This window comes from Sciurus vulgaris (genome assembly GCF_902686455.1).
Source record: "Sciurus vulgaris genome assembly, chromosome: 2".
NCBI lineage: Eukaryota > Metazoa > Chordata > Mammalia > Rodentia > Sciuridae > Sciurus > Sciurus vulgaris.
This window is the reverse complement of record NC_136462.1, coordinates 24,071,914-24,090,191: the sequence shown is the minus strand read 5'-3', so window position 1 is coordinate 24,090,191 and position 18,278 is coordinate 24,071,914. Positions and strand designations below refer to the sequence as shown.

Below are 18,278 nucleotides of genomic sequence, written 5' to 3'. Positions count from 1 at the left end.
TTCTGGAAAGAGAGGATGAAGTGAAACACACCTACCAGGGTCCAAAAGAGGGATCAGGAACCATACAAGCTTCACCCAACTTTAAAACAAAACTTAAATTGCATGTGCATAAAAACATATGCCTAGAAAGAAACCCACTCCTTAGGCCATTTATCTTCTTTTTGTCCTTTATTCCCTTTATCAATCTTATTCCTTTTCTTCTGACGTCTTTCCCTACTTCCTTCTTGCTTCCTTTCTTTCTCCCTCCCTCCCTTCCACTCACTTATGCACTTAATTTATCTGTTCATTTATATTTACTGTACAACACATCAGGTCCATAAGGAAGATAAAGATCTTTCTGTCTTTGTGGATCTTATATTCCAAAAGATCTGACAAAGAAATACATAAAGCAGACACACAGGGAATAACTGGGGGTGAGGGTGGAGGTTTACTCTAAACAGATTGAGTTTAAGGTTAAGTTCCCATGAAGAGTCAGCCTTAGAGTTTAAATCTCAAGAACAGAAAAGAGCAAACCATTGAATGAGCTAGGGAAAAGTATTACAGAGAGAGGGGTAGAAATGCTGAAGTTCTAGCACAGGGATTCAAGGACAGAAGCAGCACTAGGCTGTGCATTGTGGTTATTGAAGAAAACATCTCTAAGGCACCAATATCATAAATATCAACACTGTTTATTCAAAGCTTAAGTGCCAAAAATTTTATTGGTTAATTTAAACACCCCAACTTTTAATACTCAAAAAATGCCTATAGGAGGATATTACTCATCTCATTCATCTAAAGTCAGAGAAACAGACTCAAAAACATTAATGCCGAAGTTGACAACATGATTAAATAAATGGTGCAGTTTGGACTGTACTCCAAGTCCAGATCCCCCTTTAATAGCTCTGAAAAAAATGGAGCTAATGGAAATACCATATGCTGACAGTGCAGTTTTATGGGCAACAGACAGTAAATACTCTTTTATTACCATCAAGACTATTTTGTGTTTTTGCATGGTACAGGTTAAGTGATGCACTGGAAAACTGTTCTGGGACTGCTTTCTTAAAATTAAATAGGCAAAAATAGCACTCCAGAACCTCGTTTTAAACAGATAACAGGTGTAAAAAAACATACTATATCACAATAAAAATTAATGTTTTAATAAAAACTTGTTTGTACAAATTTATTTATTTCACTACATATGAAGGGATTATATATGTGTGTGTATAAATGTATGTGTGTGTATACACGTGTATATCTCTCTCCAGAGATACAGATGTATTTAGGAAAGTAGATACACATTCAAGAGAGAATGCAGCCCATCTCCATGGGAGACACAGCCAAAGGGGATCATATTTTTGCCACATGCCTGAAACAGACTGAATTTGGAGTCCTCTCCTCTGGACTGGAAAAAATTTCCTCCTGCAGAGAAAGGAAGCTAAAGGGTTGCAACACCCGACCTCGATGGCACCAAGGAAGCTGGGAGTGTAGATGCCTGATGCTCGCTGCCCAGGCCTATCTGGCACGGATCAACTAAAGCTACATATCTACACCTCCTGTCTTGCGTCCCCTTTTGCACCCCTTTCAGGCCAACTAAATCTAAATATGTATATAACCTGACTTTGGTTTCTATAAGTTGTAACTGATTGTGTGGGACAGGAGAAAAGCAATCTAGTTGCTCCTCCCAATTTGATCAAAATGGATAAAGTTTCTTTTCCCTTTTTGTCTATTTCTTATGCAGATGGGTGGCTGAATTCAGACAGGATCCCTGGGCAAGGCTACTGGCAACATGCCTTTCAGAAGGAAGTTGCAACTCTTTCTTACATCAGGCCAGCTGAGTAGTCAACACCACTTGGGAACAGCAGAATAAAGATAAATAAAAGCAAAGGTCTACACTTAATTAGTTGTGACATTGTGCAGCTAGATGGCAACTGCATTGTGCTGGCCCTCCAATTCTTTTGGATATGGACTGCAGGGGTTTATATTAGCCAATGAGCCTACATAGGGCCTGGTTCCTCCAACTCATTTGCAGAAACTTCAACTAAAATCAGAATACCGTAAAAGGCATGGTCTCTTGTAAGTAACATTTTCTATTTCACTTTATATGAGCAAATACAGAAATATAACAGACATTACATGTTATTTACTAACATGCTAATAAGAATTCACACTTAACAGTAAACACTAAAATTCTAACAAATCAAACCTAGAATAGTACTTGTAAGGAATTCTTGAAAAGGAGGGCGCTTTAGAATTCATTTTAAAAATAATTAATAACTGATTATTATAAAGAGACTAAGATATAAATGGAAATGCTTTTTTAAGTCATTTTTTCAGTTCATTTTAGTTTTATCACTTTTTACACAATTTAAAATTTATGGAAACCTTATAATGTTGCCTTTAATTTTTGCCAGAATATTTTGAACTTGGTTTAAAACTGAAATTGAAGAAGCCTGAGGAAGGCTTTAATAACAACTTTCTTCAGTCTGTTTATTTAAAACATGATGAATAAGCAAAAAGAAAAGGTGCAGAATGGAAAAAGAAAAATGATCCCTTCTCCTTCCTAGCAGTGTTCAAGGTTACTGGATTGTTCATATTCTTGCACAAGAAATTAAAACTTCCTCACATGCTAATAGCCTAGTATATATATCTGACACTGTTCCAGTTGTCGTATATGTGAACTTGGAGTCTAATGGTTTAAAGGTAGTTTTAAAGTTAAACAAAGGCAGAAAGAAGCTTCACTGATCTTAACTTCCCAGTATCTCTGACTCACTTAATGTACTCTATAAATTACATAGTTTTTTAAGTCTTTTGTGTTGAAGGAGTAGAATGTCCCTGTTTTACCACATTAAATTCTTAATTCTGATAAAAAAAAAAATTGAAGAAAGAAAACAAAACAAAACAAAACTAAGAACCTAAACAAAGCATGGGCAAGGGAATGGTGCAGAAATTATGATCTCCAACTCTTAAGTCATATTAGTACAGTGGCGTGGAAACCAAGGGATTGGAATATAAGTCCTATCCCTGACATGTCAGGCTGAGCAAGGCTTAGAACAGTGTACAGCTCAAAGAATTGCTCTGTAGTGATTAATATCACACACTAACACTTCACAGGTGATTTTCCCCCCTTTTGTTTGGATGCACAGATCATCACCCTCTGGGGTTGATTTAGCACAATCTTGACAGGAGGTAACAAGTGCTGAATAAGTATTTGTTAGTACATTTAAACATAATATTGGCAAGTTTTTAAGATCCCAGGCTGAGGAAATTCTCTGCAGTAGTTCTTTATATTCTGGAAAATCAGCCAGAAATTGAGAGGCAGGGGAAGTTCAAGAAGTAAGAAATACAATTTGTTTCCATTAATACTTAGAAACTCAGAGATTTGTTTTTTAAGTCAATGGAAATTTGTTTCCACCAGAAAAATATTATTGCTGAGTGTTTGCTTCCAAATTTGCTCCATAGTACAGTCATTACATAGGATATTGCTTTTCACAATTGTTACTATTATCAAGAGGTGGAGGACAAAATGGATTAACATGGTTATTTACACAAAATTTGAGGCCTATCTAGGGACATAGTATCAGAAGCATAAGCAGTAATGTATTATGGAGAATCATCCTGAAGTGTTCACTTAAATTCCACAATTCAAATGAATTTGCCCCAAATTGTAAAGTGACTGCTAACTCTTGGGTATTGGTAGAAATTCCTGGACAATGTTAACACCACGAAACACCATAATGTACCAAAAATTTTTTTTTTTGTTTGTTTTTCACAAGAAAACATAAAAAGCTATTTACATCACCTCAGAGCTCATGGAGCCCAGAGCTGGGACTTTGGACAGTTTCATCGAGGGATGTTTTTCTAAGGGCTGACTTTCATGATGTCAGCTACCAAGGAGATGGTGCATGAAGATGCATAAAATAATCTCCTTCTTGAGAGAGCAATTTATAAAATCTCTAAAACACATCCAATTCCAACACATTTTCAATTCCAAGTCTTTTAGTAAATTTTCTGCATAGAGTAAAATTTGGGCTTTTAAAGGCTTTGTCTTTGGCATTTTAAAAATGTTTCCAAATGGTGTCTGTTTTTTAAGAGGCTGTTTTAGAAGCTTGAGTCAAGGAGACTGCTGAGTCCTGAAGACTTGCGCTTTTCATTCCCTTGGATAAACAGAGCCAGGCACGTTTTTATATTTCTTTAATTCTCGAAAGAAAACAGCCTAGTCAATTAACCTCCCTATATTCAGACACAAGAATACGTCTTTCAAGGCATTCTACAAGTTTTATTCTGTCATAAATTTGGAATTAAAATTAAGTTACAAATTTCAGGTAAAACATGGTGATAAAATTTAACGATCACTAAAAATTCAAGTAGAATCCATTTTACTGAGTCTGGTTCCCTGTTCTCCTGAGGACTCTTGATGTAGTCAATTGAACTGTGCAAATCTAATTGGCTGAGACTCTGCTTGACCCCAAGACAGACTGCTAATGCTTTATCTCTGTTGCCATCTCATACCAAATTTAACGCTGGATAAGCCTCTTCACCTTTTGAGAAAACAGAGGCTTTAATGAGGCATTAAGTCACCTTCCCCTAAAGGTAGCAAAGGGTTGCTTATACCTCCATCCCCCATAACCACCCATATTTAGTTTTGCTAACATCATTGCTTAGAACATTTTTTTTTTTTAAATCATACCTCAGAACAAACAGAGATATACAACTATTTGTCTAAGTTCTAAGGAATGCATCTTGGGAAGCATAAGTAGGTATGCATTATATTTTGGTTTCTAGGATTATAGAAGTTCCATTTTAGCTCTGAGTCATCCTAGGGATAAGCAAGATAGTGCATCACCTTCTAGTTTAATAAAACCTTAAATGGTTAATGCCAATTTATCAATTTATTCAAATTGACACTTGTAAAAGCGTACTTTAGTATCTCCCAAGGAAATGAGAATTTCTGGGAAAATAAATTGCTCCCATTCATCTGGAGATCCAGTGTGAGAGGAGGACATATCTGTTCACCATCACTTCCCCTTCTAAAGTAATTCAGAAGGGGCTCTGAGCTGGCCCCCACCTGTATTCCTACCCTCAATGTCTATTCCCAAACTACTGTGTGTCTTGAAAGTACAGGTTACAGGCATTCTACACTCTGGCAGAAATGAATGATGGAAAAACCATGAAAATTGTCCAGTTGGCCTGTCACTAGCCCAGTTTTCCATGGGTGTTTACTAGGAGGAAGAGCCACCTACCTGGTACAATGAGATGTTAAAGTACTATCTTGTCAGCATCAGTCCGGCCAATTTACTTGCCCATGTCAATTCTACTCTTCTGTGATTTTTCTTGCTCAGGTTGTCTATAACAATGTGTCTGCCAACTCCACATTGGCATTCTCTATTATAATACCCTTAGATCAATATTTATTAGGTTTGCCCCAAAGAAACCCCAAGGAATTTAATTTCCATTTTTTCTCCTTAAAACACTGTGCTGCCAGAGGCAATTTGATAAGTAACTGAAATAAAGTAATGGTTGGGTAAAGATTATCTTCTCCTTTCACTCATCCTAAATGCTCTGCTTAAGCACCACTTGAAGTGACGACACCAAACTCTAACACCTCCCCTCCAACACTAAAGCGGTTCTAAAATAAATAGTAAAAACCAAACTTTTAGAACTGTCTTAAAAGGTTAATAGAGAAATTAAATGTAATTATGGGTCATCTGAAAAACAGCATGTCACTAATGCCATTTAATATCCTTCAGGACACAGCTTCTGGGATGTTTCAGGAAAAAAAAAAATGTTTTCCTTGTTAAAATAGCATAACTCTAATGTAAAAAATTAACCAAATGATTTAGCTCATTTTAATGAAACTTCTGATGATATCAAAGAATGTGTGTAGAAATACTTGTGACAACATTTAGGTTATAGGTCCTCCAACTAAAGTGCTTCCCTTCTCTCCCAAAACGAATGAGACTGATTTTCATGAGTAGCTCGATAATCAATCTCATTATTGCCACACTGTGTGTTTTCCATTTTCTCATTATTTTAGTAGGTATTCAAAGAAATAAAACTTCCTGCAGCATAATCTGCCACAAACAGGAATTAAAGGCTCATGGTTGCCCATGGAGGGGGTAAGGAAGAGAGGGGGTGGTGCAGCAGATGGAGGAAGGGAAGAAGGCAGGGAGGGACAGGTGGGCAGTGCTCCATGCAGGCCAGGACTGGGTCTGCCTTTTTTACTTCTATAATCCTAGCATGCAGCTTGGTATCTGGCACACAGGAAGTGCAAATAAAGTGTTTATTGCACAGTAGGTGAAAGTAAAATATACTGAGGACCCACCAGGCACCAAGGTTTCCGTGTTTCTTATCACGATCCTCTCGATAATCCTATGAAGTCAATGTTATTATTGTTCCCAATTTATAGATATGGAAGCTGCTTCAGAAAAACCTACAATGACCTAGTAAGAAAGGAAATTCCCTGCTCTAAAATCTAATTTTAGCTCATTTCAAATAAAAAGAAAAGACAGGACTGTAAGTTAGCAAAGAGGAGGGATATGGGAGTTTAAGATATTCTGTTTGATCACTTCCACAATTAAACCTTTGGAGCATTCCTAAATCAAGGAGGATACTATTTTAGTGTGCTTTGTATTTGGGGGTTCACAAAGCAACATGAGGAAAAATCAAGTTACTGAAAGTGAACCACATAGGTTGATATTTTTTAAAAAGAAAACAAAAAACGGCAGTAGCATCTACCACTACCAGTCATCACAAGCAAGGTGTCAAGTCACTGAATACATTTCAATAAATTGAGGAAAAATGGATTACCTTTTGTGTCTATTTTAAATGTTTCCGCTGATCTCAAGAGGATTAAAGAAGGGATTTGTTTGTTTCAGTGTACCTCAAATCCATATGCAAATAGAACTCCGATACTGCACCACACATTTAGAGTCAAAGACACAATACTTTGTTTTTAAGAAGAGCAGCACACAAAGTAACCGCAAATGAATGTCACAAAAAATGAGCCAGACAATGTTAAGCTCCAATGAAGAATTCTGGTAATTACAAACTGCATTGTAACAATCACTGTCAAATGTATTTGCCTCTACTGTTCCTTGGAAGATTGAACATATTCTCTTCCTTGAGCCTCCTCCCTCCTCCCTGCCTTCTTGTCCTTTTCCTCTGCTTCTATCACTCATGCAGAATTACTTATGGATGTTTGTTTCAATACTACATTCAAAGAGGGAGTGAGCAGAGCAGAGCAGGGAGGAGAAAGGAAGGAGAGCAAGAGAGAGAGAGAGAACAAAAATGACATTACCTGCCTCTGTTCCCCCAAAAAATTTTAAATAAAAAAATGAACTCTAGGACACAGACGGGTACTGTTTTTTAATTGTCAACCTCAAGGAGATTGAGGAATAAGTGCTAACTAAACAGGAGACCAATAAGTTGGCATCTGCTTGTTCAATCCACAGAAATGTATTGAGTAAATTGTAGCCGCTGTGCTACACAGTGGAGATTTCAGAAAATGAAAGATGTGAGGGTTGCTTCATTGTTTGACAGGAAATATAATTTGTTGGCTGGTAAAGTTTTGGTTTGAAACCAAAATCCATAGCAAGCTGTTTCCAAAGATGTAAAAATATTCTTCATTTTAGGGCATATTTTCCCCTTGCAATACTCTTTTGTTAAGCTTCATGACCTGTGTTCTCTTGTTACTTTCTTTATGTCTTTGGCTCCTTTGTGGGTTCTTGTCCTTGGTCTGTTATATGAAGTGGCATTTCCTAGGGTTGCGCTCCAGGCTTTCCCTTTTTCTTGTCCTACACACTTCCCCCAAGAGTTTTCGTTGCTCCTATGACTAGCAGTATCATTCAAATGCTATGGACGCCAGATCTGATGACATCAAACTGTTTTCTTTAGACCCCTCTTGAGTTCCTGACTCAGATGAACCCCAAGAGTTTCAAAATATCAAGATTAATCAACTTATCCCTCTCATTGACCAGCAGACCATCTAAGAAATTGCCCAATTAAGAAACTCGAGACTCATTTTAATTTCTTCCTTTTTATTTCCTACATTCAATCTCAAAAGTTCCACTGCTTCTTCTGTCCTAAAATATATTAGGAACCCACCACTCCTCTTTACACTGTCCACTGCCACACAGTCCAGGGCACCATGATCTCTTGCTGAGATTCTCACAAGTATCTGCTGAGTTGGTCTCCCTGATTTCATTCTTAACTTCCTCCAATTATTTTCAATTTTCTCATCATTTACCTATCAGAATGCAAATTTGATCATATTGTTTTCATGTTTGAAACCCTTTATAGGTTTTGCATATACTAAAGCCTAAGCTCCTTTATGAAGTTCTTTAGACCTCTGCTCACCTTACCTTACATTACAGATCTCTCCTCATTCAAATGCCACATTCCACCATACTGAACTTCTTTTAGTTCTTCAATTATGCAGCTGTGCTCTTTTACCAGAGTCCTTCCAAGGTTCCCCATGCCTAAAATTATTCTTACTTTTACCCCAAATTTGCCTAGATAACTCTTAGCTATCATTTAAATACTGGCTTCCTTGGATTGTCATTCATCTTGGCTCAACCCATCTATCTTTTATTACACTTTACTGCCCTTAAGTCCATCAAACCTACCTTCACCTCCAACAAACAACGATTGTTCCTCTGGTACCAATGGTAGACATTGCCTCTCAATATTATTTTTCAAATATTTTATTATAAACACTCATTTAATAATCTTCTCTGCTAATTCTGGTATAAAGGGCCAGAAACAATCCAGTATACACAGCTTACCTTTGGAGCCCTAGCACCTAGTATGCTGCCATGGATGACATTAGTGCTCAATCAATATCCACTCTCTGAGTACATAGAGAACCATTTATTTACAGGAAACTTGGGAGTGTTTAGGGATAAATAAAATTCCCCTACCCCTAAGGAGAATAACATTAAATGTAGAATGTCTGTTATACATAATTATAAGATGATAATGAGTAAATAAAATTGACTCCAATTTGGATACATGAAGATTTGCTAACATTGTAAATTGGCATTAAATATTTAGCTCTCCCTTCTGGGATAATCTGATCTACACTAAACACTTTTGGAAGACAGTTTTATGATTTTATATTACAGTTGAGAATATAAGGCACAGCAAAGTTAATTGAGTTACCCAAGGTTACCCAGTGAAACAGAAGCTGAGCCAGGACTCAAAATTCAAAAGCTGTTAACCTTCAATGCTTACTGTTAACATTTTTTTTGGAAACTATTTTGTCCCCCACCTCAAAGTACTATTGTGTTATTTTAGGACATATTTTAATAGTCTTCTCCAAACTATTACCTACGTTATTTTAATTTGACTATATAAGTTCAGGGATATACATACTTTTCCAGGGATTCTCCTCTAGGTTTTTGCATTAAAGACTTTTTGTGATGTGCCTCTGAACTCACTGCTCTGAAAGGTGTCAGCTCTCTGTATTCTTAATAGCATGATAGTATCAGACATCAGTCATTGCTAAACAGGGTCAACATTCAACTCTTCTGCTGTAGGGCACCATATTGCATATTTGACATCTATAAATGTCCACAGCTAGTTGGTCAGTGCATTCTAGTGCACTGGGTGGACATTTTGGTAGAAAATGCTGCCAACAGTTAATAAACATTTGAGAAACAACATAGGCTATTGCATTTAATGAGATTACTGATTCCAACAATTGCATTCTGAGAGAAATAATCCTAAAATTATTTGTGCGGCCATTTCAAAAGACTACATATGTACTCAATAAATATGTTTATATGTGGCACTGTGGGTCCAGTGGCAGTCACAACACATAGCCACATGCCAAAAAGACCTTACTATCTTCTCACTAGAAGATATTTAGTGAACATAGAGCTTTGTTTTTTATAATAAGCATTGCTGATATTAATATCACAGAAATTGGCAAGTGAGTATACACTTTTTTAGCCACACAGTGGGTCAACTAATGTTCTTACTTTTTGTCGCTGGCTCTTTGCGGTACAAAATCCATGGGTATTTGTCACCGCTTGCAGCAACAACTTGCACGGGTCTTATGGGTGGTGGACTGGAAACTGAGCTACTTCTATTTTCCTCTTTAGTGCACTGCTTTCTTACTTGTTTGTTTATAGAGGATAGAGGAAATGAGGCTTACTTGCTTTGAGAGGAGAGAGAGAGAGAAAAAGACTTTTCTTTCAGAGATATCTATGTCTTCTTAGTTTTCTGCTGCTTCTTACTGGTGCGTCCTGCATCCTGTGAACTAAGGGTGCGTCTACCTAAGGTGCTTTGGTGATGTGTCTCAGTTCTCCGCTCTGCGATCTGCCTTACGCCACTTTCTGCTAGCTGCTGTGTTTTTTCCCTCTAGCTGCTGCCGCGCGTCTTCTGCTGCTGTGCTACTAGCTGCTGTGTCTGCTTCCTTTCTTCTGGTGGCTGCTGCTGTGTGTGTCTTCTTCTACTGGCTGCTGTGTTTCTGTCTCGCTCCGCCTACGCTTATATCACCTCCAGGAGGTGGAGAGCAGGGCCATGCCTCTTACGCAAAGATTAGGAAGATGCTAGATGTCCGAGCAGGCACAATTAGGAGTGCTTGAGAACACATGTGCATACATTGTGTGCGTGGACGATAAATCACCTGAGTGTGCTTATGTCAATTAACCTCCTCACTGCCGATGTGATCAGGTGCCGCGCCGTCAACATGGCACAGCCCCCAACAACTTTTTATATCTGAATATAGTGCAAGATACTAAGACTTTAATCTGTTCAAAACTATAACTAACATGCCACTTTTACTGTACACATAGAACTACAATACCTCAGCATTTTCAGATCAATTACACATTTTTCTCTTAATGGATATATCATCAAACAGAAGACTCTCCAATCACAAAATATTTCCCATGATCTCTGAGCTTTATTTGACCCATTCTTCTTTCAACAGAAGCAAACATCTTCACCCCAATGCACTCAAGCTAACTCATTATATCACTCTCCCCAGTCTGGCCTTATAGCTCCAGGCCCATGAAGAACTCTAAACGTCCAAAGTATTTACTGTTCTTAATCTCCAATGTGACATTAAGTGAATTGGTTCTGTCATGTGTGTATAACTGATTGTGTTTCCTCTAATAAAGATAGACAGTTGAGTTACCCATTTGTACCTAAGTCCATTGTAATGGGAAGAGAGAACTTCTGTCAGATGTTAACTGAGTTAGGACTTTGAGATGTTAACTCAATTGCTCATACCATAGACATATCAATTAAAATTCTAGCAGTATCTTTCAAACATAATCCAGTTTAAGAAATGTGCACAAACTCATGGTAAATTGAAAGGCTATGTAAGGTAAATCTTAAATTTCATATATGTGTTAACATTTCCAGTTGGTCATTGGTAGGCAACATAAATGGAGTCAGAATACTTCTGACTTACACTTGAAAATGTCAGCTCAATGAATTCATCCTCATTCATCACCTTTGTTTTTGGAGAAATGACTGAAAGGATGTTACCTTCATTTCCTAATGCTGAAGTCCCACTCTACTATACCAAGAAATATTTTCCTTTGCAGAGTAGACCAGAGGCTGAGCTGGCTCTCTGCTTTACTGTATAAGTGTTCTTTCAAAGACTATTAAAGGAAACAAAGTCCAACTTCAGGTTTTTGATGTAGTATTTGTCACCCATTTGCTGTAGCAGTCTGAATGCAATGATAAAGGATAACACAGCAAAAAACAAATGTTTTTATCCTAAGGGTACTCGCCCCATTTGATAATTTTATTTACCTGCAGAGATTCCATTTCTTCCTCTTTTCTTTGTGTCTCTTCTAGTAGACCTACAATAAGAAAGTAAAATACCCATGAAAATGCAATGTAAAAATGGGTTGCTTCTTATTATTGAATGTAATTCAGTCAGTAGCTTGTATAAACTGCTGCCTGGGAAGAGAATTTGATGTCGAGGTGTGAGAAGCAATATGTAGAAATGCCCTCTGATGCCAACTGATGAGATACTGCAGAGCTCTAGACTCTGCCAAACCTAAGCTAGCTGAGAAGACCTGCGAGGTCCCAACTTTATGAAATACCACAGAATGATCTCAAATCAATTACAATCATCCCAATATTTTAGACATTTGGTCCAATGCTTATACAACTCAAAAGCAACTTAAAAGTTTCCTTTAAAAAAAGGAAGGTTTTTCTTTTTTTTTTCATTTGAAAGAAAAAATAGAAACAAACCATTTGCTCTCAAAATAAGCTTCTAGGCCAAGTTCCACCCTGAGTCAATTTTTATAACCAAATTACAACTACCTGGAATAATGGGGTGTTATTAATGGAAGTAGAGCACCACCTCCACTGTTAAATGATATTTAATTATCATTTCACACCAAGAGGGTGGGATGCATTGAAGCTATATCTGACCAAGAGTTTGGCACCATCTCAGAGAAATTAGTGGCTGGAAAAGAAGGTAGTCAACTGAAGAGAGACTTGTATTAATGCATGCATACAGCCACAGTGTCTCAGTGCCCTGCATTAATTTATGAACTTGCTCTGAAGGAAAATACATTTGGCAAGCAGAATTTCTGCCTGCAGCTATACCACCCTGTGCTATGATCTTATTAGATCTCACAAACCTAAAGAAGGCTGGGCTGAGTCAGAACTTGGAAGAAAACTGGCAAGAAACACCTACAGCAGTGCACATTGGTATTAGCATTTGCCTTCCTCTGTGATCGATATAAGTTTACCAAAAGGCTGCATAGCATAAAAGGAAAATGTAACTTAAGGAAGTTCAGTATGTATTCCAGAAATGCAAATGCAAATGTTTTCAGTAAGTGCTACACAAGATGCAAAAAGAAGTGGTAATATAACGGGTGGCAAAGTCACTTAGATGTATGTCATAAGTGGACAGGCAATACATGAAAACTTCAGGAAGTCTGGCAGATGGTATAATTGATGGTGTTGGTCTTTTGAGACTGTCTGGCTGAGAGGGGTACAGAGGAGAGGCAAGCAATCCCAACAAGACACAATGTGCTACAGAAGAGAAGTAGTTTTTATTCTGTATTCCTTAGAAGAACGGTTCCCCCAAACTCCCATATTCAGTTAAATCAATAATGACAGGAGGATGACAACGTTTAAGGGACATTTTGGGGAATTGGCATATTGGATTCTTTAGGATCAGATGTAGAAGCAAACCTGGCATGTAGGACTATGGTTAACAGTCCTCACTCACTGCTCTTCCTGCAACTTTACTTACTTGCATTGAGATGTTGCAGGTGCTTCCATCAGGGTGTCATGCACATCTACTAATCTACTTCTTGCATTTGGGCTGGCCTGCTGACTTGATCTGGTGAACGGAATATGGCAGACGCAATTCTGTGCCAATCTGTGTTGAGGTTTCCAGAGGGCTTAAGCATTTTCACTTTTCCAAGAGAAACCCCATCATTACCATAGGAGCAAGTCCAGAGCAACCTGCTAGGTGACCAGAAAAGTCTGACCCAGGACTCTTCCCCTGAACACCACCCTGAAGGTGACCCCAGTTGGTATACAACACATGTCTAGAAGTAGAACTGCCCAGCTGACCTGAAGCTGACCACAGATGACTCAGATGGAAGCCCAGCTGAGGCCAGACAAACTCCCCACCCAAGTTCAGAGCCAACCTCAACTGACAGAATCATGAGCTTAATAAAATTTGGGGATAGTCTGGTAGGAATTTGCTAACTGATAGCAACCAGCTGCTAATGAACAACAAGCATTTAGGATTCATTAAAAAAATCACAGGAGTAACTACTAAATATATGAGAAAAGATGATTCACATTCTGAAGAGAGTAACAACTACAGCAAATCTGGGTGGGCCAGGACATAGGTATTATAAACACATGGTCATTTTATTCTGAATATCTCCAATCTTTGTGTACCTCCACTCGAAATGAAATTCCAAGAATAGCTAATGAGTGTAGCTTAGATCTCTTGCCTACTGCTCAGGTAGGGCAAAAAAAGAGAGTACTTTCACTGACAATTCCAAAAGGATTGGAGTAAGTAGAAAGGATAGTTTCTACATGCAAAGTGGAGGTATTATTAATAGATGAAGAAAGGATGAATAAGAGAGAGGTTAAAACAACAGATGATTATACCAATTGGTTTCAATAAATTGTGTCTTTAGTCCAACTCTCCCCAATATTTGTGATTTATATGACCACTACTTTGTTGTTATGAGGATGTGGTCACTTTACTCTAGCACTTTTGGATATGAGGAGGTTCTCAGAGGTGGGCTCTTGGTGATAAATTGCATTGTTTAAATGGTGCAGTGGAACTGCAGTGATGCATAATGGGGGCCATTGATCACAACAGAAAATGAATCTTGTACCTCCAGAGATAAGGTAGAAGAGAAAACACCAAACATCTTAGATAGAGTGTACTGGATAAATAATAGGTACTGGATCTCTTACAGAGTCAAATACAACTCAGTCATCTGATAAAATATAGATGTAAAAATGTTCAGTCTACCTTTCCCTTTGAGGATGTTCTGTTCCTCTTCTCCATGTGATTCCTGTGAAACCTTCAGTTAAGTGCCTAACTAACCTGACATGCCATGAAAGTAGGTCATAATCCAGGCTAGCAAGAAAGAGCATCTATTATCCTGGAACTTCCAAGACTGTATATTTCAGTATGTTGAAGGAACTTGTTAAACAATAAAAATGGCAAAGAAGGAAAGAGGTAAGAAAAAAAGAAAGAGCTGGTTGAAGACTAGATCCACCACTGACAACTAAACTGGACTTGTAATCAGTTCTTTTTTAAATTTTCTTGTTTCCTTTTTTTTTTTTCTTAAATTAGAATTAAGTTTTCTTTTTAAAGTTTCTGGATATGTGGTTGTGTTAAACCTTTTCATCTCTGTTCAGAAATCTGGATAATTTAGTGTTGGAAATAACTTTCAGTTCCACACTGAAACATTTCATTCTATAGTAAATAAAAGTGAATGATTTACCTGAGATTGTCTAGTTAGTACTAAGACCACATCTAGAGCTTTATTCCATTCTTCCCCTAACATATCATGTTCTCACTTGTACCAGTCAGTATTTAATCATACACTTGTCCTCCTATTACTTATTTTAAAACACACACACACATTTGTATTCCTCTGACTTGTTTTGGGAGTTCTCTGGTGTCAACAACTAGGGCATCCATGTCTCCCTAACTACTGCCTCCCTACCTTGATACTTAACTTAGATCCCAAATTGCCTTCACCTACATCAACTGGCTCCCTTGTTAGGTGCACTGTTTGAGTACATACATTTGGCTTGATGACTAGGGCTTTTAACCTGTGCTGATGAAATATGGCCTCTGGGCATCACCGAGAAGCACTATCCCATGGCAGAGATGCAAGGCAACAGAAGGCAGAGGAGACCTTTAGGTAGCTGAAGGGAAATAATGCTGTGACAACTGAGCATGATTAGTGCCCCTTGTTATAATGAGCAATCTTTTTGTTTGTTCTTACAAACTTGAGAACAAAAGATCAGCATGGAAAATGCTGAAGGACTGCTCTGCTCCCTGGCTCACCACTGGCATGTTCCTGTTTTCCTTCATTATTTTCTGGTTTGCTGTTTAAGACAAACAGCAATTCAACTGCCATGCAAATTGTTGTGGCTAAATATGCTTCCATCAACATTAGACAATGAGAGCTTTTTGGTGAAAAGGGAGGTAGTCCTATGTATTCTCCTTGGATTGGCTCCAACATTTTAAATGAGCTGATACTAATAATGACATATAGAGATGGGGGCAGAGTCCATATTACACAGCAGAGCATCATAGATGAGAACTGAGACTCTAGTTGTTTTGTTTTGCTCCACTTTGCATTTCTGTGGCACACTCAGGGTAATATATCCTGACCATATTTTTGGCTAAGACAATTTTGTACCCTTTCCTCTGCAGTATTTGCAACCAGTGGTTTGGCTACCTAAGGAGGTTGGACACTTTTTGTTGTTTCTGGTTTCTGATAGTCAAGAAAGCATATTATTTATTTGTTTATTTATTTGTATTTAAAAGGTGAATCAAGTCTGGGAGTATCTGAATAACACACCCATCTAGCAACTTGACCCTTCACAGGAATGTTGAAGATCAAGTTTAGAAATGACTATTTTTTCCCTTTAACCTTTACTGTAAAATATCTCATCCCTATTACAATCAGGCTGGCTGATAATGGGCAGAAAGCTATAGTAAGCAGAGGCTTGAGATACGGCAACATTTAGAACTGAAGCCCTGGACAGAGTAGACTGGCAGGAGAACATGTTGAATTAATGATAGTGGTTTAGAGAAAAGCATTTAGCTTCTGGCTCTCATACCTCACCTAGTAATTCAGTACTCCTGTTCAATATTAGACTGTGTCCTGACATTTACTACTAAAAATAACATAATGTAAATTCTCAAAAGAGTTCAATATTTACTTCTTTAAACTGTGCATTCCTCTTTGTGGAGAGCAGTCATGGTATAATGAAATCAAACAAATAAAATAGAACACTAAAATCCTTAAGGGGCCATAAACGATAAACTAGCCTCCCACAATTACACTCCAGATGCTCAAGACATTAGCTACATGACCAAGAAAATGGTCAGTTTTTCTTTTTCTTCCTGGGTTATCTAGTTATTGGAACCATTGACATTTTAAGGATAGAAGGGAACACAGAAGTAATGTAATTCCAGGTTTTCATTTTTTTTTTAAAGTAGCATTCCATTTTATGTGAAACATATCATCTAGTAATATTATAAATAAATCATTTAAAAAGCTGAAAGGAAGCTGGAGTTGGAGCAGAAATGGAGATTTTGAGGACTGCCTGCCAAACTTCCCTCTATCCTAAGCCTGTGGTAGCATGGTAGAGCTAGAAAGCTCCAAATTATATTGATTAAAAAACAATGATCTAGCCGGGTATTGTGGCGCATGCCTGTAATCCCGGTGGCTCAGGAGGCTGAGGCAAGAAGATAGAGAGTGGCTCAGTGGTTAAACACCCCTGGGTTCAAGCCCCAGCACCAAGACAACAACAACAACAAACCCCACTGATCTAATTCAACCTCACATATTACGGATGATGATTAATTTTGAGAGATCTAATGCCTTTGTTAATGTTGCACAGCTAGTTAACAGACATGCATGAATCCAAGCACAAGACTTCTGCTCTGGATTGGAATCCAGTACTTTCTTTTTGTAAAACCATGACTGCCCCCCTTTGCCTCTCAAGATTTGTATTGAAATGATACAGTATTCCAAGTTCTACCATAAATGCTAATACATTTTCTAATTGTCTAAAATAAAACTCCCTTAAGGCACTTATATAACAGTGGCAGGCCTGTGAGAAGGCCTACAGCTACTAGCTGTCCACATTAAAATTCCTCAACTCAGAGATAGCATCAAAAGATGTGACTCTGATGGAAAGCAAGACCCAGACACTGGAGAAGGCAGCTGACTTAGCAAGGCATGTTCATCACCAAACACGCAGAATGACTCACAAAATAAAGCAATAATGAAAAATCTCTTTCAATGAGTAACGGTTGAAAAGTTTCTCAGCTTAACATAACAATGTCCAGCAAATGGCCTTCCTGTTTCATTACACTAGTGTAGGAAAACACAGTAAAAGTATAATAAGGTGACTCCCTACATTAGCTCAAATATCTCAAAAACAATCAAATATGTTTGGCCTTAAATTAACAGAGTCAACCCTTTGCATTATGGGTCCCATATCCATGGATTCAACCAATTGCTGATTGAAAATATTCTTTAAGAAATGTGTCTGTATGGAACACTTCAGACTTTTGCCCTTGTTATTGCTCCTACACAATACAACATAACAACTCTTACATAGCTTTAACATTGTATTGGGCATTATGTAATCTAGGGATGATTTGAAGCACATGGGTAGGTAATATGGAAATACTGCACCACTTTATATAAGGGACTTGAATATCCTCAGGTTTTGGTGTCTGTGGGAACCAATTCCCAGTGGCTATCACGGGATACTGTACATGAACAATACTTAAAATAAATGTCTGCTCCAAAGTAAGGTTTTGATATATGTTAACTCTTATTATTTTTAAAGTCACACTTAAATATGCCTTATAAAATCAGGAAAACGTGAAAAATAATGAGATGCAATTTAAAACAAGTAAACAAGGTGTCCTAGTACACTGCCTTTAGACTCCATCTATGATAGGGAGCTGCATTCATTAAAACTCTGCCATATCTACTGCCACCCACTGGTACAGATTTGGATATACCACAATGAGTTAAGAGTTTTCTCATCAGGCCTTACCACACAGAAAACACACGGGTTAAAAT

At 37.7% G+C, this 18,278-nt stretch overlaps 1 protein-coding gene across 13 annotated transcripts in view; it reads right to left on the bottom strand.

Annotated features, from left to right (window-relative positions):
- The window catches only part of CEP128 (centrosomal protein 128), a 418,511-nt gene that overhangs the window by 62,766 nt on the left and 337,467 nt on the right, over positions 1-18,278 (bottom strand). For all 13 annotated transcript variants that reach the window (XM_079128040.1, XM_079128046.1, XM_079128049.1 and 10 more), the window contains one exon: positions 11,749-11,798. In XM_079128040.1, the coding sequence (XP_078984166.1) occupies positions 11,749-11,798 (50 nt within the window). The remainder of the gene's footprint in view (positions 1-11,748; positions 11,799-18,278) is intronic.